Raw genomic sequence first — 25,722 nt, 5'->3', positions numbered from 1 at the left:
ACCTTTGCCACATCTAAGTCATACAGCTTCTTTACCACCTGCTTGATTTGGTGCTTTGTTGTCCTTGACATCCACAATAAATACAAGGGTGTTATTATCCTCAATCTTTTTCATAGCAAACTCAGTGGTCAAGGGGAACTTAATGATGGCATACTGATCAAACTTTGTTTCTCTAAGGGGCACTTTTCTGGTGTTATTTGGGCTGCCTTCAAAGTCTTAGTCTCTTAGGTCTCCAGAAGGTGGGGGAGGTTCAGATCTTCTTCCTTTTGTGGCTATGGCTACCCTTCAACACCACCTTCTTGGCTTTCAAGGCCTTGGACTTGGCTTCTGTCTTGGGGGGACAACCCCTCCCTTCTTTGCTTTTGGTGTCATCTTGGGGAAAAGGGCAAAGGTAGGGTTTTAAAAGAAAATCAGAAGTTTATTTTTGATCATAAAGCAAAACGAGCCACTGGAGATTTTTTTTGGAAGACATGAGTTGGATTTGCACTTTAGGAAAATCACTTTGGAAGTTGGGTGCAGAATAGATTGGAGAAGAAAGAAATAGAGAGCAGGAGACAGGGGAAGAGGCAGGGAGACCAATTTAGAGGATATTGCAAAAGTTTATGTGAGACATGAGTGTCAAAATTAAGGATACTGACAATGTGGGTAGAGGGAAAGGAGTAGGTTGTTGTAAAGGTAGAAAAATAAGAATTGGCAATTCATTGGATTAAGTGTTGTGATGAAGAATGAGGGATCAAGAATAACTCCAAAGTTGTAAACCTGGAGGACCAGAAAAATGATGGCACCTTTCTAAAACAACAACAACAACAATAATAATAATAATATATAGGGTCAGATCTTTAGCTAAGAGGGAAGAGATGATATGGGAAACTTGAGGAGAGAAGTAAAGATCCAGAAAAGCTTCTGTAGGAAGTAGGATAGAAAACCAATTAGAGAGGAGGAAAAGAATTGTCTTGTTGCAATGAGGGTCCAGTTGACATAAGATAACACATTTACTTTGGATCTCAATAGGATGTGTGATTTATTCTAGTTTCATCATGAAGTGAATATAATTAAATACAAAGTAATGGGAGTACTTACTATTTAGAGCAGTGGTGTCAAATTCAAACAGAAAGGATAGAACACACTAAATTTTAATTAAGAATCCCTGCTCAATGCATATTGATCTATGTTAATAAATTAATGTTAATATTATCTGTTGTATTTTATTTCATATGTTGATTATTTCCCAATTACATTTTATTCCATTTGAGGTAGCACTGAAGAGTATTGTGGGTCATATGAAATTAGTAGATAGGATTTTTGATATCTCAGATTTAGGAGATAAGGAAAAACCTCTTATAGGAATTAGTTGAGCTAGATGTGGTTCTACCTCTATGTGGTATTAGCCTTCTCAGCTTGCAATTTTGACCTCTTGTTCAGCCTGCCCATGTTTGTACATACTTATAATTAGACTAACCATTCTATTACTAATCTCTATACTTATTTTGGATTGCAGTATCCATTTTCTCATCTTCCATGTGGCTATTGCTAACATCTCTTACCCAAATCACTAATCTGTCTGACTTTTGGAGTTGTTCAGCACCTATAACCCAACATAAAAATCAAGGCCACTAAGCTAATAATATTTTTTATTTAGTTTTTTCATATTCAATCATTCTGTGACTTGGAATGAATTTTTTATTGTTGATGCTCAAGGGTAAGTAGAAGTCTTCTAAATAACTATTGTGGCACAATTTTTATGTGTAAGGACAACTTGGAATAATCACCTATGCATTATCTGAACCAATTCTTTTAATAGTTCAGAATTTAACATAGCTATTGCCAAGACTGTTCCAAAGACATAAAAGACCCAGTGTTACATAATGTTGAACTTGGGTGGTAGTTAACTTTAGCTGCTCAAAACCATTTGCCATCAAAATGCACAAAAAATTGTGGTGTCAGTTGAAAATACTGACTTGTTACAAGAACACAATGGCAGCATTTAGTGAGTACTCTAGTTATAGCATTTTAGTATAGAACAGTTATGATCTCAGCATAAAAACTGATCAAATTATATACTAAAAATGATAAGGATAACCATGGACATGCCAATAAAACCTGTTTTAATCAGGCTAGGACAAATAAAAACAAAATTGAGCTGAATGAATGAGCTGGACCAAAAATACTTAATAAAAATTGTGTCTAAAGTCCACTCATACACAGATGGGCAGAACTTTGGGCCATGTGGTGAGGAAAGATGTCCTGTATTTTATAGGCAACTTTTCCAGGGATGTATCTGGTGGACTCCAATCAGTCTGGACAGCAAATGTTTCATCTGGCTCTAATGTAAGCAAGAGAAGTGAAGATGCCACAGACCCTTCCTTCTGCATTGGCACTCTACCTTCTCCATAAATGGCTGCCTAAAGGAGACTAACGACCAGAGGAGTTTCAGAAATAATTTTCTGTTGATCTGAAGTAAATTCTCTACAAGAGAGCAGTACATCCAATCACAAACTGTCTGTCTATATCCCGGCCCTCATAAATCAGAGTTTACAGAGGGAGAGAGGGAGATACTGAAATTTACAATGAGAGCAATAGGCAATTTAGTAAGAAGACTGGCTTTTTCCCCTGTTCTTTGTGACTTTCTCTTGCTCTGGATCACAGAATTAAAAAGAAATCCCAGTGAATGATACCTTTGAACCAACCTAATAAAATAGTAGCTTCTTATCAATTTTTAGACCTAAAAGCAGCACTGTATAAAGCACCAAGCTAATCAGTCTAACAAACAATTCCGGCAGCTGCCTGTAATAACAATGCACAATTTAAATAGGAAGTCTCAAAAGGAATATTAGATGGAATAAAATTTTCCTGGAATTGGAGCCTTGGGTTCTTAATTCTCTAACCAATATAGATTTTATTTTTGGTTCATCTATTTAGGAAATATTTGAACCTTTGGCACAAAATAGACCTGTGTGGTGGGACTGTCATGCTCCACTGGAAGTCCAAGTCATTCTTAGAGATGCCAATTTGTCACCAACAGTGAAGCACTCTACAATAGCTAATATATTATGGCTTGCCTTATTGGGGGCATGCTATTAATTATTACATTTCTTGGGAGGGTGTCTGAAGCATGGCTGAACAGAGGTTAATGAAATAATCAATGGCTTAATCTTGTCCCTCTCTAGGAACTTTCTCTCCCACAGAGATAACAAAAGAACTATGGCCAGGAATTACTTCACTATTGTTGCTGCCCCACCAACTTTAAGATGAAATTTTTTAATGGTAACTTGGGGAATGGAATTTTTAATGGTAACAAGGGGAATAGAGTCTGAAAAAGAAAAGATGGGAGAGGAGGAAAAAACAAATAAACAAAAAACAAACAATTAGCATATCCACTCTAATAGTTGTAGAACAGATTACTTTTTCTGTTTGGTTTGGTTTGGCATCCTGTCAATCAGTCTGCTAATTAATAAGAATTTATTAAGTGCCCAGCACGTACCAGGCATTTGTACTAGGTGATAAATATGATATACTCCCTACTAACAAGGAACTCAGGAAAGACAACAAATATGTGAAATGCACACATATATACCCATAATTAAATAAAAGGTAGATTTGGATAAAGTTAAACTGAAATCAGTCTCTAAGACAATACAGTGCTTCAACATAGAAACAGCAATACAACCAAAATTTTGGTAGGAGAATGTCATTTTTTGTAATACTTGCATTCCATTCTGTAGTAAAGAGAATAAACAATGCTATCATAAACAACAGATTTTGCTTGAAACTAAATGTATTTATTTGAATAAAATCTTGTAATGACTTCATTTACTTCTATTAGCTAGTTTAAAAAAAGATGATCATAAATTGAAAGTATTGGCAACAGCTATTTAATAATAATAAAGCTTTGTTCAACTCAAATGATCGTGCCCCTGGATTTTTCTTGTTACTCTAAATAGGAATAAAACATGCTAGACAGGTGTCTACATTAGGGAGAGACAAAGGAATATTTATTTCTTGATTTTTAAAAAATTGATAGTTCTTTGAGACTAAAACTATATACTAGAAAAACTTAGTTTAATATCCACTATTTTGTTTGCATATGAAACTTAAAAGCAGACTCCACTGACATTATGAATCATACATATATATGTATGATTCATAATATAACATATATATAATATATATATATAATATAATAATATAACATATATATAATATATATGTTATATATATATATATATGTATGTATTCAAACTCTCTTCATTCTGAAATAAATAATAGGTATGACTTAATTCAGTTCAAATAAATGGTTCCTAAAGTATCAGCCCCAAACCCCTTTTCCTTTTGTGTCACAGATTTCTGTTAGACTCCTAGGTTTTTGCTTGCATTTATTTATCTTGTTTTCTTCCTTCTTCCTCTGAAGGGAGAAGAATAGTTGTTGAGATAAACTTCATCCACCTAAACTATCTGAAATATCCCATCAGCTACCATTCATAGTGACTTTTCCTTTTATTCCTCATCTCCAGGCAGAAGAACAAATCCTCCACAATTCTGTTTATTAAAAAAAAAAAACCAAACCAAAAAAAGTCATGTATTCATTGAGTTTCAAATCTCCTTCAGAAGAATTTTAGCAGTTACAGGAGAACTTTAAATCCTATACTTGTCTCAATTTTGGTCAATAGTTTTTCTAATACTTGATTTTTAGCTTAGTTTCTTTTTAAATCTATGTCCTAACTTAAAATTTCAACAAATGTTTATTGATCACATGCTATAAGATGTTGTGTGCCTGTGAATGATAAAATTTTTAATTTTATCTTTATTTATTTATTTATTTATTTATTTTGATTTTTACAAATTTTCCCCCAATCTTGCTCCCCCCCCATTCCCCCACAGAAGGCAGTCTGTTAGTCTTTTACATTGTTTCCATGGTATACATTGATCTAAGTTGAATGTGACGAGAGAGAAATCATATCTTTAAGGAAAAAATAAAATATAAAAGAGCAAAATTACATATTAAGATAAGTTTTTTTTTTTAAATTAAAGGTAATAGTCTTTGGTCTTTGTTCAAATTCCACAATTCTTTCTCTGGATACAGATGGTATGATTATGGGATACTTAAAGTTGTTCGGAAAATATTTTTTTTCCTCATTTGGAACTTAATTTTCTTCAGGACAGAGACTGCATTTTAACAAAACAAGGAACTTCTACCTGTTTAACTGCTCCATCACTTTTGATTGAATGGTCTGTCTCTTCCAAACCTCTAAGTGTTATCCATTCAAAATTTCTATCTGGCCTACTTCTCTTCTTTCTCTACATGCAATCTTTTAGCTAATTCAGCTACATCCATAGGTTTGATAATCAACTTGAAAGTCACAGAGCATATTTTATCATTCCATCTTTATCTATGCCTTATAATCCTTTACCTGTTCTTTCCTGTGACTTCCATTTCCTTTTCCCTTGATCTAAATCCATGGTATTGTCCATTGCAGATGGCCCAAAATTGTGCCTGATTGTTACACTGATGAAATGAGCAAGTCCATTAAAGTTGATCATCACCCAGATGATAAAAATTTTAAAAAGACCTGTCCTCAAGGAGCTTACTGCCTAGTAAGGAAAAGTAGGTATAAACATAAATAACTACCATGCAAACTAGAATCTTTTACATATCTGAGAGAGAAAATTGTTTCTGCCTTGTACTAAGAGAACCTCAGGCTGCCTTTGAGAGTTGACCCTTGAAAAATGATTTAGATTTTAAAATGGGGCAGAAGGAAGGGTGTACTAGACAGAAGGAAAGGCATTGGGAAAATAATGAATGTAGAAAAATGCAATTCATGTGGGAAGAATAGCTGGTAGTTCAGCATAGTTGTTCATGAAAACAAGTAATGTGAAGAATAATGGCTGCAACAGTTAAGTTGGAATTAGGTTATGGAGGACACTAAATGCTGGGAAAAGGGGTTGAACTTCATTTTGTCTTGTTTTGTTTTATTTTTAGTTGTAGTTTATTGTATTTTCAAATGAAAATGTCTTCTCTCCCTCCTAATCTCCTCTCTTCATCTCAAGACCCCATCCACAAAAGTAAGAAAAAAAATCCCTTTTATAAATGAGGCTTAATTTTGTAAACAGTGGGGAGACACTGAGGATTTAAATAGAAGGAAATGACATGATCAGGGAGGTTAAATAAATAGCACTGTTTAAAATGAATTGGATGGAAAAAATATCATACCTCAGGCAAAGGGTAATAATGAGGGCCTGACCTAGGAGAGCAATAAGAAAAGAAAAAAAAAAGAATTTATGTGAAAGAGATTGTGGAAGTAGAATGAACAAGGATTTTACAACTGAATGGATATAATAGATGAAGAGGAAGAAAGAATCCAAGAAGACTCCAAAGTCTTGAACCTGGGTATCTGTTAATGTAGTAGTAAAGCTATCACTAAAAAGAGGATGTCAGGAAGACAAACAGGTTATGGGATACTTAAAGTTGTTCGGAAAATATTTTTTTTCCTCATTTGGAACTTAATTTTCTTCAGGACAGAGACTGCATTTTAACAAAACAAGGAACTTCTACCTGTTTAACTGCTCCATCACTTTTGATTGATTGGTCTGTCTCTTCCAAACCTCTAAGTGTTATCCATTCAAAATTTCTATCTGGCCTACTTCTCTTCTTTCTCTACATGCAATCTTTTAGCTAATTCAGCTACATCCATAGGTTTGATAATCAACTTGAAAGTCATAGAGCATATTTTATCATTCCATCTTTATCTATGCCTTATAATCCTTTACCTGTTCTTTCCTGTGACTTCCATTTCCTTTTCCCTTGATAAAACAATTTAGCTCTCTATTATCCTCTTTCAATCTTTTATCCTATTACTTAATCATGTGTTGCCAAATCAATGCTGGATTATTTTTATTACCCACCTACTTTACTTTTATTCAGTGTTGTGGGATAGTCCATCTCAAATTTATGTTAAATAATCTCAAGAAATGGAAGAAGTGTCAGATTTTATATGTTTGGGCTCAAAGATCACTTCCAATGACAACTGCAGCCACTGAAATTAAAAGATGCTTGCTCTTTGGAAGGAAAGCTATGGCAAATCTTGACAGCACACTAAAAAAAACCCAAACAAGCAGTAACATCACCTTGCAAAGGTCTATATAGTCAATTTTTCCAGTCACAATGTATGTCTGAGAGAGTTGAATTATATAGAAATCTGAGTGCTGTAGAATCAACATATTTGAATTTTTGAATGATACTAGAGAAGACTTTTGAGAGTCACTTAGACATTAAGGACATCAAATCAGTTAATACAGAAATTAATTCAGGTCTAATACTGAGGCTGAAACTTAAATACTTGAGCTATATGCTAAGAAGACAAGACTCATTGGAAAAGATATTGACATTGTGAAAGCCTGATGTTGGAAAGATTTGAAGGCAAAAGGATAAGGGGTTGGAAGAGGATAAGATGGATAGATAGTATCATGGAAACAATGAACATGAACTTGAACAGACTGAGAGACAGTGGCGGACAGAAGGGTCTGGACTTCTGTGGTACATAAGTCACAAAGAGTCAGTCACAGTTTCAAGGCAATCATTTCCCTCCTTCCAAATCAATGCATTACCCCACTTTTCAAAACTTTCATGGTTTCTTTTCCCTCCTCAAGCCTTTCACTCCAATCTCAGATGAAGACCTTCTCCTTGTTAAAGCAAACCCCTTAACATGTATCCTTGATCTCATTCTTGTATGTGTCTTCTAATAGACTGGTCCTGCTATTATCTCCTCTTTTTCAACCTCTTTCATTTCATTTTGTTGGTTTTTTTGGCAAGGAAATTGAGGTTAAGTGACTTGTTCAGGGTCACATGGCTAGTAAGTATCAATTACTGAGTTCTTCCTGGTTCTAGAGCTGCTCTATCTAATATGCCACTAGTTGTTTGCTCTATTTCCTGTGCTTCCTTGCTTCCCACAAAGACAACCATGTCTTCCCCATTCTTAAAAAAATAGTCACTTGATCCAACTATCCCTACTAGCTATCATCTTGTCATTCTTGTCTAAAGTTCATGTGAAAGTTATCCACACATGGTGCTTCCTATATTCTTACTGTCATTAACTCTTTGTGATCTATCTTCCAACATCATTATTGAAGTGTAATTAATCTCTCCAAAATTACTACTGTTATTTTAATTCCCAGATTCAATGTTTTTTTTTCTGTCTTCAGCCTTCTTTGACCCCTTGATAGCATTTGACAATGTGGCACATTGCTCTGCAAGATATTCATTACTCAATAGGTTTTTGTAATATTGGTCTCATTTGGTTTACCATCTACCTTTCTAACTGATCCTTCTCAGTTTCCTTTACTAATTCTTCATCCATGTCATGCCCACTAACTCTAGGTGTCCCATAAGGCTCTTTCTCGGTTTCTGTTTTCTTTATCCTTTACATCATCTCAGTGATCTCATCCACTCCTATGAGTTTAGAACTATACAGCTAACATTGATCTTTCTCTAAACCTTGATTCCACAACACTCTCATTTGGATTTCTCCAAATGAAGATCCAGTGGGCATAAATTAAACATTTATATTAATGGAAATCATTAACTTCCTTCTTCATAACCTTTTATTTTTCTCTAAATTCTCTATTGCTTTCAAAGGTACTATCATTCTCCTGCTCACCTTGCTTCACAACCTCAGCATTATCCTCAACTCACTTTCACTCACAACAAAAATATAACACATTATCTGTCATTCTGTGTTCACATTTCTTATATAAATTTCCTTTTCTCCACTAACATACTGTATTTCTCCATTATAAGACACAGTTTTTTAAAAAAAAAATGGGGTCTAGCGTGTCTTATATAGTGGTTATGGATTTTTTTTACTTGCATTTTTCACTTTTTCATGCTTGTTGTCTTTGTGCTCACTGTTTTCCATTTGATGCTGGTATATTAGGATACCTTTTGCCATGTTCTGCCCAGAAATGGCTCAGAAAAGGTTTTTGTACAGTGTTGAATTCAAGTTCAAGGTGATCCAGTTTGCAAAAGTGAATGGAAATTGTGCTGCTGAATATCAGTTTGGTCCTCCTCCTATTGAGAAGACAATCCAAGATTGACTACAAGAAGAAGAAAACCTACCGAAAGTGCCCCTGCAGAAGTAGGCCAAGAGAGGCAAGTCAGCAAAATGGCCTGAGTTAGAGAGGGAACTGAAGAGATGGACTGAAGAGCAAAGGGCCATTGGAATTCCTGTGTTCACAAAGATGGTTCAGCAGGAGACAAGAAGAATTGTTGATGAAAAAGAAGATACTGATTTCAAAAGAAGACACAATGGGTGCTTCAGGTTATTGAACCAGAATGGACTAATAAGCATGTGTCCACATACCAGACTTGCCCAGGGTGGGCTTGTGGTCAACCACAGACCAGAGCACAGGCAGGAGAGCAGTCATAGCTTCTGCTAAGACAGTGATTCATCATCAAACACAGATGAGGATGAGCTAATGGATGGGAGTTTTGATGATAATGAGGAGTTGTATGAATTTTATGATGAATAAAACAAATTCAACAGCTTTTTGTGATACATTTTTTTTGTAATACATTTTTCTTTTCAAATTTTGGGTCCCAAAATTAAGGTATGTCTTATACATGGGAATGTCTTATACTGAGTACCTATAGCACTAATTTAGGACCTCAATGCCTTTCATCTTTTTTTGCAATAGTTTTCTAATTTGTTTTGCTCATATTTTCTTTGAGAACCTCAGCTGGATCTTTTCTTACATTACATACTACACTAATTTTACATACATATATATGTACACACACACACATATATGTGTATGTATATATGTATATATATATTGTACTATACACATATTCTTCTATATATTTATATACCCTGTGTTATACTTACTTGTACACATGCTTTTACACATTCTAGAAGAAAGTAAAGTGCCTGATGGCAGATTTTGTCATTTTTCTTTCTATTACCATCACCAAGCAGAGTGTCTGACAGAGAATAGATTTAATAGACAATGAATTTAATTTTGTTGAAACAACAATTTTATGCATCAACAAATTGTGATTCATATGTATTTTGAATACATATGAGGAGTAAAGCCAAGAGGGCAAAGTACAGGCAATAACTTAGATGATTTCTCCCAATATTTCCCTCTAAACAACTTTAAAATAACAATTCAAATCAAATTCTAGAGTGGCAGAGCTACTCTAGAAAAGCCAGGGAGGGACATATTTTTCAGATCTAAAATAATTTCAAAGGTTGGCAGGAAAGGTCTGTAATACCTGCATGGTGGCAACCCCAGTAGCAGGGCTTGAAGATGGCTGCAGTAGTGACAGCAAAAACTTTGAGATCTCTCAGCCCAAAGATGAGAAGAGGATCAGACAACTGGTCAGAAAGAGGTTATAGGGGACCTTTTGCTGTCACTGGGTTAAGGACCATGTTACCATGCCTACACAGTTCTGGGTCACAATTCCCAGACAAAGAAGAGCACTGGCACTTGTGGTTGCAGGGGAACAAAATCCCTTCCTGGGTAAAGACCACAGCACAGACCAGAAGAGCCTGTGACCACAACGTTCCTTTGATCAAATCACCTTAGAAAGCAACAGCATTAAAAACATGAAGCATAGGACATTTCCTGCTTCACTCTTATGGTAGGAATGGAATTCAAATAAAGTTAAAAGTTAAGAAATAGGTCAAAAAGATGAACAAACCACAACAACAAACCAAACCATAAAATTCAACCCTGATGACAAGGAAGATTAAGACACAAATTCAGAAGAAAACATCAATGTTAAAATGGCTACAATCAATGTTCCTCAAAGAAAAAAAAAAGTGAATTGGACAAAAGCCCAACAAGAATTCCTAAAGGATCTCATAACAGATTTTCAAAATCAAACCAGAAAGAAAGAGGAAAAATTGAGGAAAGATATGATATGGATACAAGAAAATTATGAAAATAGAGTCAACAACTTGGTAAAAGAGGCACAAAAATACTGAAGAAAACAGACCTTAAAAAATAGAAGTGGCCAAAAAGTAAAAGTTGTACAAAAATTTTCTGAAGAAAAGAACACCTTAAAAAACAGAACTGACCAAATGAGAAAAAAATTAGATAAAAGTTCACTGAAGAAAATAATTCCTTAAAAATTAGAATTTGGCTAATGAAACCTAATGATTCTGTGAGACATCAAGAAAAAATAAATGAAGTCAAAAAATGAAAAAAAAATGAATAAAATATGAAATAGTTAATCAGAAAAAACAACTGATCTGGAAAATAGATCAAGGAAAGGTAATTGAAAAAATATTGGATTACCTGAAAACCATGATTAGGGAAAAAAAGGAATCTAGACATCATATTTTAAGAAATTATCAAGGAGGGGCAACTAGGTGGTGCAGTGGATAAAGCACCGGCCCTGGAGTCAGGAGTACCTGGGTTCAAATGCGGTCTCAAACATTTAATAATTACCTAGCTGTGTGGCCTTGGGCAAGCCACTTAACCCCATTTGCCTTGCAAAAACCTAAAAAAAAAAAGGAAAAAAAAGAAATTATCAAGGAAAATAATCCTGATATTCTAGAATATCAGGTAAAGGTGGGGTAAAATAGAAATTGCAATCATCCATCAATTATCTCCTGAAAGAGATTCCACAATGAAAAAGATTCCAAAATGAAAACTCTCATGAATATTATAGACAAATCCCAGAGCTCCCAGGTAAAGGAAGGAATATTGCAAGCAACCACAAATAAACAATTCAGAAATCATGGAGCTACATAAGTAAAGATCATAGAAGATTTAGCAGCTTCCACATAAAAGGAGTGGAGGATATAGAATATAAGCTGGAAAGCAAAAGGAACCTGAATTACAATTATGAATAACTTACCTAGGAAACTGAGTATAATCTTCTAACTGGAAAAAAATGGATATTTAATATAATAGACTTCTTTCAAGCATATCTGATGAAAAGACCAGAGCTAAATAGAATATACAACAAAGACATTATTCAAGAGAAGCATAAAAAGCTAAACATGAAAAGAAAATTAAAAGAGTAAAGGTTTCATGATGAAAAATGCTATCTACCTCCAGAGAAAGAATTGGAATTTGATTGCAGACTAAAACATTTTTATTCACTTTCTTTATTTTTCCTAATTTTTTTTGCAAAATGACTAATAGAGAAATATTTTACATGATTTTCATGTGTAACTAATCATCACATTTTTTTGCCTTCTCAGTAGATAGGGAGTGGTTTAGAGGAAGCGAGAAAAATCAGAACTCAAAATTTTTAAAAAAAGTTAAAATAAGTAAATAATAAATTAAAAATAAAAACACATGGGAACAATGAAAAATTATTCAGTGGGAACTTTCTGTGACTTTGTTTACTTTTAGTGAATAGTGGCTCTTCACCTGGACATATCATTCCCAGGCAAACCACATGGTCTGTTATTTTTAACACTCCAAAAAGACATGATTTATCAACTGTCATTTAATGGAGTTAATTTTGCATCCTTGTCTCTTCAGTTATAGTATTAGCAACATATCTCTATAAATCAGATATCCGTAAAAATGTTTAGTACAGTTTCAGGGACAAGGCAGGCACATAATAAATGCTCATTTCCCCACATTCTTTTTTCCTCTTGCCTTGTCCTTCCCTCTCCTTTGATGTCAACATTTTATTATCTTCAATTCTGTGAGGTAAAACAAACCTATAGTAAAACTAATAAAACTTGCTAAATTAACTTTTTCAGTGTTATACCAATGAAGTCACCAAAGTATAATTTTGGAGATCTAGGTGGAAACATTAATCTGGAAGAATAAAGGATCAAAGATTTTCAAGGGAAATAATGGGGGGGGGGGGATAAGAAGAAGCAGCAGCAAAGGTATCTAAAAGTACCAGGCCTCAAACTATACTAAAAACAGTGACTATAAAAACAATTTGGTAGTGGTTAAAAGACAGAAAGTCAATCGATGGAATAGTAGATATGCAACATAGAGAAGCAAATGTAGTTTGTTTGATAAATCCAAGGATTTCAACCAGACCCACAATTAAATGACTATTAGGTTTAGATCTAGATATCATTCCATATACTACAATTGTGTTCCAAATGGATATATAACATAGCTATGTCATATCCTAAATAAAAGATGTTGTTTTTCAAAAATATTGGTTTCCATGCTCCTCCTACCCCCCCCCCCCCAAATTATAGTGAACAAAGACAAAGTCTTAAGATCACTCGATATTTCTGTATTGTGTTTTTAAATATTACTTTCTTTGGAAATTATAGATATCTTGTTTTAACATCACTTTTATTTATGAATATACATATATACATATACAGATATTATATTTACATATATAATGTTCAACAACCATAATAAGAAGAAGGGAAAGAGGTGCTATTTTTTTATTTCTTCTCTGAAACCTGACCTGGTAATTATAATTACAAGTTTTAAGTTTAAGCTTTGATGCTGTTATTGTTCTTTCTATCTGTTTTATAGGTACTGCATACATTGTTTTCTTTTTTATGTTCATTACTATTTTTAAGAGCTGTAACCTAAAATGTATTTAAAATATTTTCTAACAAAATTCATTTAAAAACTAGGGGAAAAAACAAAGAAACTAAGATTTGCACAAGAGAGAACTCTGAGCAAAGATTCTTATTCTGTATCCTCAGGATCTATGCATAGATTTCAGGGAAGCTTCTTTACTTGAATAACTACTAACTGAAATTTAATATGTCCTTCACTTTAAAAACATTCTTTTAAGAAAAGTAAGATTACCAAAGAGGTCACAACCCACAAAAAAGGTAAGACTCCCAGTTTTAAAGCATAAATAATTTTTTTATTATTAAAGGGAATATATATATATATTTTCTTCTCCTTCTTATATTGCTCATAACCAGATTGCTCCCAAAGTCTAAGGAATCTAACATTTCTGTTTTCTCTGTGTGTTGCCCATGTTCTCAAGCACAGGTTCACTATCTTGAAATCTTGATTCTTGACATTCCAGAGGTTAAAGATCATTGGGAAGGTAGACAGAAGATTAAGAATCAACTAAATAAGGGATCAATCAACTTGATGCCTCAGAATTGAGTTGATTTCTAAAAGAAGTGTCACGTTCAGTAGAACCAATCTTGGGTTTGCTGTAATTGGTCCTTTACCTCCTGTAAAGTGGCCTGGTTGACATTTCAATTACCCTAAAGAGGACACTGAAGTCTGCACCTCCATAGGTAGCTCTGCTTGAATGCTCTACTGTTCAACCATTTTGACTAGGACAGTACAATTTTAAAAGGGAGAAACATGATACTTGCCTATAATAATGCCGTTTTTCTCCACAGGTTCCTGCCAGCTGACCTTGAGAGATGTATCCAAAATCTCAGTGAAACTCAGGTGTCCTACAGCTCCAGGCTCTAGCAATCAGAAAAGGAAATCTGTTAACATGGGAGCCCCATTTCCTTTTGATCAGATTCGTGGGGTAGGGTGAGGGCCAAGGAAAGAAAATGGTGATTTAGGGCCAACAGAAAGCTGCAGGAAACGTCAGTAAGAACAGCAGGAGGGGAAGGGAATGCAAGGTGTTAAGAGGTACTCTGGCTATTATCACATAAATTATTTCATCCAGTCTTCATCCCAACTGTGCAGAGAACTAAAGAGACTGGCAGCAGGAAATTTACACACACCTTGTATTCCATCTCTGCCCTTGATCTAATCTAATTAGAACAATTGCTTCTGCTGTTTTTCCCCAACAGTCTCTCACTACCATCTTCCCTGATTTTAGAGGTTCTTAGCTACCACCAGTTTGTATATTTTTAGGAGCTTAAGAAGTTGTGCATTTTCACAATTGGTTTCCATTTTTTAGAGGGGATAAGCTCCCTCCCTGCATGGGATAACAAAGGTGCAAGTATTAACTTCAGAAAGTCAGTTCAGGGCAATCAATTATTTTCTCCTAGTGAAAGGGCAGCTTTGTCATTTGTCAAACAAACTCACAGAACATCAGTGTGCTAATAGAGAATTCAAAGATTATCTGAATCTCTCTCATTTTAGAGAAGAGGGAACTGAGGCCTGTGAACTGACTTGCTCAAAGTCACACAACTTAAAGAGACAAAGTAGAGATCTAAACTCAGTTTTTCTGCTTGAGTCTTAGACTACATTGTGTCCAATATTAAACAAGTTTCTGAGGCTACTAAGAAAAAAAGGGTTATCAAAATTAGTTCTGGCTCTCAAAAAAATTTATATTCTATCAAAATGCTTTTATGTTACCTTTTAGATAAAGTGTAGGTAAAGGTGGGTAATAGGGTGAGTGGGATGTTGAACTTTCTGCTCTCTCTACAGTAATTCATTAGATTAATAGCTATCATCTTGAAGGGAACACATGTAGCAGAGTTCTAGAAAATATAGGATACAAAACAAGAATGTTTTCTGTGAGGAAAGGAGGTGGGTTGACCAAAGCAAGAACTGAGCTTTTGGGGGGTAGAACAGAAAAGGACAACCAAATTAATAATGCTAACAGAATGTTTCAGTGGGAGAAGTTCTCAAATGGCTATAAGGCATTAAGAGAGAGTTTACCAAGCCAAGGAATGACATGGTTAGCACAAGATGTAATGAGTGGTGATATGGCATAATTGAGCTTAGTCAGAGGAGGCATGAGCAAGGATTGACCCTTCCTTCCATTTCTATGCTCCTATTCCTTTTATCTTTGACTTCCTCTCTATTGCCTTCATTCTAATCACTGCCCAGATATCTAGAATGGAGAATAATCCATGCTGGAAGAATCTGAAAAAAAATTATATAGCTCCACATGAAAGAATGGTCAGTCACTGGGACCCTAAAGTTTATTGAAAGAGAACAATTTTAACATCAAAGAAACAAATACAAAAAGATGGACATTGTACTGCATTTAGAATAAACACAGCTATGATCACTGCCCCACAGGTTCTTACAATCATGAGGCTATATATATATATATATATATATATATATATATATATATATATATATATACCAACATCTATTTTCTCAAAAAATTAACTTCCCAGTTTTGCTATTTTCCCCCAGTAGGTAGTGAGGAAATAACTCAAAAGCTCTTATTGGGATTATTTTTTTTAAATAACAAAAACAAAACAAAATACAAGTCTTTTTTTCCCACTTTCATTTTTAAGAGAAACACAGGGATAGAAATGTGCAGGTTAGCTAGAAGAGTTATGATAATTCCAGACCTGCTTTTCTCCCTGTTATTTCTCACAGTCTAATTCCTTGACACTGTCATCCTCTTCAAGAAACTTTCTCTCTGAGATAAAATGAGGGGAAGAGTTCAGAAAGAGTGATAGGAGACGAGGAGAAAGTGGTAAAGGATGAAGGAAAGGGGGAAAGGAAGCAGATAAGTGGGAGAAAGATGGAGGTTTTAAGATAAATGCAAGACCAGTTTCCCAATTAGTATTTAAATAGCCACTACATGTAACTAGAACAAAAATTGGCGATTGATTCTGAAAATTCACATGCTAGGGTGTACCTTCCAAAAGGTTTTTAATGGGTAAACTGAAATACTTTTCCTAGGGTAGAAGATGGCAAAATAAAATGGCTGTCAAAACAATATCATCCTCCCTCAATTTTGATCTTTCAGAGACACATTTTGCTGGTGCTGGAACCAACTCATTCTTTTTTCAATCGATGAGCTAGAGAAGAGAGCTTTTTGCTCACTTTATATTCTCTGTGCTCCTGCTACCTGGACTGATGCCCAAATATACTATCCTCTAGCTCTGTTGAAATCAGTTGTCAATGTCTGGACTGAAAATTTATATTGTGTTTCCTCTATGTTTCTTCTTTTACCCCAAGTTCTCCTTCCATGTGAACCTTGGAAAAAAAAGCTTGCCAATATATTAGCTAACTACAGAAGGTAGAACCTCAAAGAGTGGTTTTTTTCTTTTCTCTTGAAAAAAATATTTACAATATAGGCCTCAATTTTATATTTCTTTTTTCTTTTTTTCAAATTGTATATTTCATTAATTTATATATTACATTTAGAATACTATGTGTATAGTGAATGTAAGCCTGCATATCCAAGACTGCTTGGTTGAGAAAATTTAAAACACTGAAATCATTCCAATATTTTTTGAAATTTCCAGGGAAGTATTCTTATTCATTCATTGCAAGTCAAATCAGATTTGATTTTCTATTTCCTGGCAACAAAGCTTTATGGATGTTTTTTCTATCAATGTTAAAAAAAAATAAGACAGGATGGGAAGGGAGGAAAAAAATTGCCTTTTAGTAACTGGATTTTGTCAGGATGGTTTCTCTTTAATTTGAAGAGGCTATCCCTTCGCCACTTTTCAATGCACTAATGTGTCCTATGAACAGAAGAATACAATATTCACATAAGCTCTATGTATGATTTTCTATGATGTTTGCTGATCTAAAGAGAAGCACTCAAGAGATTGGCTTCTTTTTAAGTAAGCAAAATAGTGAAAAACATACAAATTGAGAAAAAAGACAGGGAAGAAAGTTTGGTAGATGAGTCTGGAAATAGGCTACCCTGAGGCCAGCCAAGATAAAGGCCAGTATATTCACTCATCAGCAGGAAAGTGGCATGATGCTTGTTTCTACTACATTTTTGAGGTGACTGCTATAGATAAATAATTGAATTTTATTCTTTTTCATTTTAAAGATAAGTAGAAAGAATGCTATTTTTTGTTATTTTTTTTCCTGACATCAGTTATGGTTATATTTTGTGAAAACCAGATGGGTTTGTAGAGTTTTGAACATTAAGTTCATAAAATCCTTGTGAATAATTGCTTAGCTAGTCAAATAAATTTCTGTTGTTCAACACAGCTTGAGCTAACATTAACACTAAATTTGAAAAGATAGTCATTGCAAAGAAAGTATATTGAAGAAATGTGGGCAAACAGGTGAGACTGATCTGCTATTCCCGAGTCACTTCTAAGTCACTACATATTCTAGGGATCAGAACTAAAAGATATGAACTTTGTAAAGGGTGGTGTTTTGGGTCCCTCTCTGAGAACAGTGACAGTAACTATAGGGCAAATCTAAGCTAGTTTTAAAAGACAGATTCCATTCACATTCATTCTCTCTCTCTCTCTTTCCCAAAGGCAAACTGATCAGAAGGACTTTTCTAATTGCCCCATTCTATGCATAAGACACCAGTGATGCAATTTATTAGATAAAGGAATCTTTTTTCTTTAAATATGAGGTATGATTCTACATTTCAGAGTCAGGATGGATTATGGGAGGAACTGTCAAAGACAGGCTGGAAGGGACATGTACTTTTTTTTTTTATCACTTTGACATGAGCAACTTGAACTAATCCACACTGTGGGCTCTGGACTGTGAATCAGGAGTTCTCATCTTGGCTTGACCACTAACTCACTAAGTGATCTTGGAGAAATCATTTCTCTCCTCTAGATTTGTTTTCTGATCTGCTAAATGAGGGAAAAGATTGAATTAGGTGACCCCAAAAATTCCTTCCAGTTTTAACACTGAATAATTATATGCCATTATTTTGCAACATAAGGTATCTGCAGTTAAGGTATGAAAACTACTTCATCATGTACAATGATTAAATTTCTTATACCATGAGTATCTTTTCCTCTGTATGTCTTTTCTCTAAGTATAGAATTAAAACTCCTAAAAGATTATATCTTTTAACTTTTTGAATCCTACATATGTTACTTCATTTTGTACACAGAAGGTTATATATATATATATATATATATATATATATATATATAGTTATAGTTATAGTTATAGACTTAACTTTGATTGATGATTAACTGATTGTCACTCATATACTCACTATCTTCATGAGTCCAGATGAGTTGAGGTGGGCTCCGAGGGCCATCCCCTGGTGTGGTGAAGCATAGAACTGATGTGTAGTAAGCAGTAAACTTCTTCAAGTTAGTTATATACCCATGGTGGATACCATGGAAATCAGGAGCAATGGTGACAGTGATCAGAGCCTCTGGAACATCCACTGGCCATGCTAGGAGCTAAGAGAGAATAAATTAACAAAGTTTTTAAAAATTTTGTTTCATCATTTTCAATTGATTTAACAAACATTTACAAAACATGGAGAATCAAATATATTCATACAAATATCAAGATTAAGGTGACTCCCAATCTTATCAGAGAACCAGAAATCTAATTTTGGAGACTGTGATCTAGCAAAAGACACAAAGCAAATGATGCTGTAATAATAGTATGTTATGGTAACTGGATGACTAGTGAGAAAGATGAAGCTAGAACTAGAATGTAAGAAATTGTCTTTATTTCTGCAATATAGTACAAGTGGTTTTCTGATTCCAGACAACTGACCTTGCTGCTTTAGACAGAAATATCTGTAGGGAGGAGAGAGGTATAAATTCATTATGTTATCACTACTTAGCAGAAATAGATTTAATAAGAATGCTTAAATCACTATGACTTCACCAGGAAGACTTCTGGATCAATCATTTGATCTGAGAGGATCGATACATCAAGATGGAATGTCATGTTTGACCAGTCCTGGTCATTCATTCATTGGAAATTAATAGATTTTTTGATAACTTTTTTCAGTTTATTAAATAGAGTAAATAGGATCATACAGTAGTTTTTAGGACTAGAGGGGATCCCAGAAGCCATCTAGTCTAACTCCTTCATTTTATAGATGAGGAAACTGAGACACAAGGTTAAGTTACTTGCTCAAAGTCTTACAGCTAGTATTAAGGACAGAATTTAATCCCAGGTTTTCTTTTTTCTGGGACTAGTGCTCTTTTTATTTATTTTTATTTATTTTAGGGGGGTTTTTTTGCAAGGTAAATGGGGTTAAGTGGCATGCCCAAGGCCACACAGCTAGGTAATTATTAAGTGTCTGAGACCAAATTTGAACCCAGCTACTCCTGACTCCAGGGCCAGTGCTTTATCCACTGTGCCACCTAGCTGCCCCCGGACTAGTGCTCTTTCCAATTACCTGGACTTCTCAGAATTATAAAATTCCTAAACAGAGAAAAGCAATCCTGTGCATCTGACAGATTTTTCTTTATAGGGCTCTCTTTGAATCGATTGCTAACTTTGTTTTAGAATGTAAGCTCCTGAAGAGCTTATTTATATTTCCAATGCTAAGCATCCTGCCATGGTGGTAGTAAATGTTTAATGGCTATCTTTTATTCATGCATTGTAATCATTTCATTTCTAGACAAATAGACACTTCTAACCAAAGGCACAGATGCATTACCTTGTATCCCTGGTTGATGCCATTGATGAACTGCTGAGGAGGGGGGTTCCACAGGAACTGGATAGTGGTAGAATTCAGAGCTTCTGTTTGCACATTCTGGGGGGGAGCTGTAGGGACTATTTCAAGGCAGCCATTGTAGACAGCAAAACAAATGGTGAAAAGGAAAAGAAGGAAGACAGATGAAATAGAAACTCTGGACTGCCATTCATGATTCACAGGAAGTCACAGTACTGAGGAAAGGAAACCATGATTTATGTTTTTGAAAGCAGACAGTGGCATTCAAGAGAAAGGTAATTGTGTTATTTCTCATTTTCTGTTGCAGTTTCATTTAATATATAGGAGGGAAAGTGGGTGGGTCTTGTTATCATTTGATAGGTGAATCTTTTGTAGAAGTTTGATAGGGATGGCAGGTCAGTGTTTTGTTTTGTTTTCTTCTCCATTATCCAAATGTTTAGGGCTCAGTTAAAAGATTTCTTTGGTTGGACAATGGCAATTAACAAAGATTATTCAATGTGCTGAAAAAAATAAACATTGGATCACATATTTAGAGTTTGAAAGGATCTCGGAATTAATTTAGTTCTACCTTATTATTTTAAGGAGGGAAATTGAGGATAATACAGGTTGAGTCATTTGTCCAAGGTTATTGGATCATACAGTCATAGATATGGGGATTGAAGGGACATTCAAGCACATTGAGCCCATTACTGTCATTTTACAAAGAAATCAGCTGTAGACCAGACAGATTAAGTGGCTTGCCCAAGATCCTAGAAATAGAAAGAAATATTTGAGTTTTGAACTCAGATATTTGGACTCTAAATTCACACTTTTTCCCTTTACCAAACTGATATAGAGCTATTGTTATTTACTTTTCATAGCTACCTTCAAATCCTATTTAAAAGATTAAAAGATTAAAAGGTCTTGTGTATCACTAATTCAGGCCCATCATTTTTAGATTCTTTTCTTGTCATTTTAGTCTTTAGTCCATTTAGCTCCACAGGAGATAGAAGCAATTAGACACAACTTTCTAGAGACCAAAAAGTATACCAACAGTTCCTGGGGTTTCAGGATTAGGGAAAAAGAAGAGGTACCCTCCCCTAGATGAACCTTCTTCTCAGAAGACATGGGATAAAGAGTTGGCCATGGTTCTCTCTTTAAAAGTTACCATAAATTTCTGACTTAGAAAACAACAAATCAATTCACTCTAGTAACTCTTTCCTCTCATCTTTTTATTTGTATCTCTGAGGTATAGTAGTTTGTATGAAAGTGGATATTTAAAATATACATGTTTGTTGAACTGAGTTAAATTGCAAAGTTCTCCTCACAGAAGCTCTATGTTGTTTGTCAGAAGGGAAAGATTAATCTTTATCCAAAATTCCCAGGTTTCTACCAATAAGATTGTTTCTCCAAAGATTCATTGTCCCTAGGTCAGCAATTATATATATATATATATATATATATATATATATAGTCTCTCTTAGATACAAGCAAAAAAAAATGTCAAGGTATAACAACTGACACAGTCCTTCCATCTTCTAAGAAACAGTATCTTCAGCATTCTACTCCTAGAAGCCCTGCCCACGCATCACTACTACTGGGTGGGCATTCACCCAAAGATTACTTTGTAATTATCCTCTTTTGCTGAGTTACCAAAAGAGTTCAAAGCCATTGTCAACTATCCAAGTTCTTACAAAGTGCACACTGGACTTCTGAAAGCTTTGTCTTCTGCTTCAGAACCTAACCAACTGCATGAAAATAAATTATGTTAACTGATAATATCTACTCACAAATAGACATAAGGTTACTCCTATAAGTGAACCCCCCCCACCCAAGAGCTCTGTAGAACTCTATGGCTCTCTGGAAATGCAAATGACAAACCTCTAGAGGTGGGCTGCAGCGCTTTAATGCACCTTACATAAAAAAAAAACAATCGCCATCAAAGCTATAGACTCCAGCTGGTACAGAATAAGGGAACACTAGGACATTTACTCCCCGTGATGATTAGCATTTAAAGTGCTGGTCTTTCACTTTGCCTCCCAAACTTCAGACCTTTTAGTAGTCTTAGAACGTAAGAAATGCTATGCTCTTTTTTGTTTTTTTTCCCAAGGTTTAAAAATCAATTTGCACTAGATAATTCTCTTACCACAATACCAAATGTGTTCTCAGTCTTAAATTTGACATAGTCTAAACTCGCTAGATGCTGTATCACTTCTTATGATAAGGGACAAAGTTTTTCTTTTCAAAAGCACAGAGCATGCTCTTGGAAAACATAATAATGATAAACCTGTGATAAAAAAAATTAAAATCTAAAGCCAAGTATTATCAAAAACAACAAAAGCTACGTGTTCAAAGATTTTCATAGTAACATTATATGTAATTCCGAAATATTGGAAGCAAATGGAGTGCTGAACAGTTAAATTGTGGTACATTAGTATATTGAGATTCTAGAAAATCAAGACTGATAATAATGAATATAATTTTTCATATATAACTTTTAAGTAGAAAGTACTGAAAAAGATTCTAGAAAATCAAGGCTGATAATAATAAAAAAATTTTATATATGACTTTTGAGTATTGAAAAAGTAGAAAGTTCTTTACATATATTATCTCACCTTAGCATTATGACGTGTTATTATCTTCATTTTACAGATGTGGAAATGGAAACTTAGAGAGATTATGTGACAGGTAGGAGGAATATAAGAAAAATCTAGAAATATCTCTATGAAATAATGCAAATTGAAAAACATCAGAAGTGGAAGAATGAACATTGATTAGGACCATATAGGAGGAAAAGTAAAAAAAAATGAATGGATAAATGAAGTATGCTAAGGGGAACTTAGAAAGGACAAATGAAAAATTATTATTTTGCTTTATAAACTGAAATTAATTTAAATGCAAATAATTATGAACAAAGTTTAACTGGATACATTTATGCCCACTGTTAATTTTTAAGTGCTTATTTTTTCCAGTCCAGATCTGTAATTTTATCTATGGAAGAATTCCTGGAGTGTAAACTCCTTCCACCAATGTCCATAAGAACCAGTAATTTAAAATCTTAGTTGACTGGGGCATTGAAAAGATAAGGGCCTTCTCCATTGCCACAGAATTATCATGAATCCACATTTTTCTGGCTCTAATTTTGACTCTATTCACTCTGAAACATCAATTCATTTAGCTTTAAAAAAAATTAAATCCCTCAAAGGAATTTTAAAGAAAAGTTTCTTCTTGCCTATCCTCCTCCCAATGTCCTCTCTCCTGGCTGGGGAAAAGTTTTCTGATCTAAGAAATAGATACTATACATTGAATTTAAATATTACCTATAAATAAGATGAATTTGCCTTTAGTATGACTAAGTCAGAATGAAAAGACTGTCATAAGAAACTTATTTTTTCTAGATTCAAGACACATAAGAAGAGGTCATCCTTTGCTTGGTGGCTATGCTTATAAAACATTTTACAACCTAACAGCAAATTCATAGCCTGATTTTATCTGAATGCCACACAACTGCTTTGTTTAAATGACCAATGGGTAATCTTCCCCAATGTCAAGTTTTAATTTAAAGAGGTTTTCTAAATCTATGTTTAAACAGGTATTTTCTAAAAGGAAAAAACAAAATCAACACTTAAAAAATACACAGTCCTTTCCCATAAAAAATGCAAAATTAATTAGTTTTAAATTTGATCATCATTTTTTTTTTCATGGCATGGACACCAAAAAAAAAAAAAAAACCAACAAAACAGCACAATTTAGTGGGAAACACTTGCCTCGAAATTCGGAGACTTGGGTTCCAGTCCCAGCTCCATCACTGACTAGCTTTGTAACTTTGGTTGATTCATTTTCCCACTTGCAGTTTTTGTATCTATAAAATAAATGGGCTAGGTTATGTAATCTTTAAGGACTCTTTCCAGCTGGAAACTCTACTTTTTGGCCTGGTTCTAAGCACAATTTAATAACAAAGTTTGAAAGTCTTGTACTTAGGTTTAAGGAAGAATAAGGAAAATTCTTTTATGACTTTCAAAAATCTCAAAAGCTTATTCACCTACTAGGTGAAATTGTTCCTTATGGGGGAAAATGCTCAAATGAAATAAAAAATAGAATCGATAATATTCATACTATACAAATGTATAGTACAATTTTATATTTTATATAGATGATCTGAATTTTTAGGAAAAACAATATGAAAGACCAGGATCATAGGATTTAGATTTGAAAATGGTAATAATATCATTTAGTCCAAATACCTTATCTTATTACTGCAGAGAACTGGGATTCAAACTCATAGTTCTCTTAATCCAGTCTTATTGAAGACTACTAATTCATTCTTCTGGCTACTGTTTGTTGGAACATTTTGCTAAGGCAAACTTTAGATTTCAGTTATAGATATGTTAACCAACTTTTCTTTCTACATGGAATTTGGACAAATCTATCTAATATTATTACCATTATTACTGGGCAGCTAGGTGGCAATCCCCACTGACAGATGTTGGGACTGAAGTCAGGAAGATTCAAATTACTGAGTTCAAATCTGGCCTCAGGCATTAGCTGTGCAACCCTGGGCAAGTCACTTAACCCTGATTCCTTCCATTTAAAAAAAAATTAGACAAAATATGCTTTACTAAAATTTCCATCCATGAATTATAGTGGCTAAAACAGTATAAGGAAAAAGGAGTCAATGTTTCTTCTTTACAAAGCAGAGCCAAGATGACAAAAAAAGACAGTGACTTATCTGAACTCTCCTTAAAACCTCTCCAAATACCTTTAAATAATGCTATAAAACAATTCCTGGAGCAGTAAATCACATAAGATCTGCAAGAATGGTCTTTCTTATCTGGATGAGAGCAGAGCACAGACCATGCCAGCAAAGACCTAGCCCTAGCAAACCAGAACCAGACCTTAGGAGCTGAATCAACAGTTCCTGGAGCTCTCAGACCACATATGGTAAAGAATGTTGAATAATTTCTAATAGGAGATTATAGGGGGATCTTTGCTAGCACTGAAGGATGACTCTGTTGCTTTGCCCAATTTGGGTCACAGTCCTGACTAGCAGGCCCAGGGCAAGGAACTTGAAATTGCTCACAAACCAGGGCACAGGTCAGGAGAGTAGTAAATACAATTCTCCTTATATCATACCACCTTGGAAAACTAAAAACCTGCAGATCTCTAAAAGTATCTCAGAAAACAGCTGCACAAAACCCCTGAAGGTTGGAACAATGTGCCCTCCACTGTGGAAACAGAGTTCTACTTTAACAAAGAATTAAAAGTTAAAAAATAGACTAGGAAAATGAGCAAACAACAGAAAAAGTTACTATGGTGATGAGGAAGATCAAAACCAACACTCAGAAGAACATAGCAAAGTCAAAGCTCCTACATCTAAAGTCTTCAAGAAAAATATGAATTGGTCTCAGGCCATGGAAGAATTCAAAAAGCATTCTGAAAATTAAATGAGAAGCAGAAAAAAATTGGGAAGAAGAATGAGAGTGAGGCAAAAAATCATGATAAACAAGTCAGTGGCTTGTTAAAGGATGCACAAA

At 34.4% G+C, this 25,722-nt stretch overlaps 1 protein-coding gene across 6 annotated transcripts in view; it reads right to left on the bottom strand.

Annotated features, from left to right (window-relative positions):
• The window catches only part of SDK1 (sidekick cell adhesion molecule 1), a 1,240,677-nt gene that overhangs the window by 250,143 nt on the left and 964,812 nt on the right, over positions 1-25,722 (bottom strand). For 5 of the 6 annotated variants that reach the window (XM_074200552.1, XM_074200555.1, XM_074200553.1 and 2 more), the window contains 3 exons: positions 20,195-20,310; positions 18,779-18,971; positions 14,286-14,384 (listed from right to left, as the gene is read on the bottom strand). In XM_074200552.1, the coding sequence (XP_074056653.1) occupies positions 14,286-14,384; positions 18,779-18,971; positions 20,195-20,310 (408 nt within the window). Of the gene's footprint in view, positions 1-10,267; positions 10,377-14,285; positions 14,385-18,778; positions 18,972-20,194; positions 20,311-25,722 lie in introns of those variants that run through there. The other variant, XM_074200557.1, reaches the window with a different exon arrangement.

This window comes from Macrotis lagotis, chromosome X (genome assembly GCF_037893015.1).
Source record: "Macrotis lagotis isolate mMagLag1 chromosome X, bilby.v1.9.chrom.fasta, whole genome shotgun sequence".
NCBI classification, from domain to species: Eukaryota; Metazoa; Chordata; class Mammalia; order Peramelemorphia; family Peramelidae; genus Macrotis; species Macrotis lagotis.
This window is presented reverse-complemented; position numbering and strand designations above follow the sequence as displayed.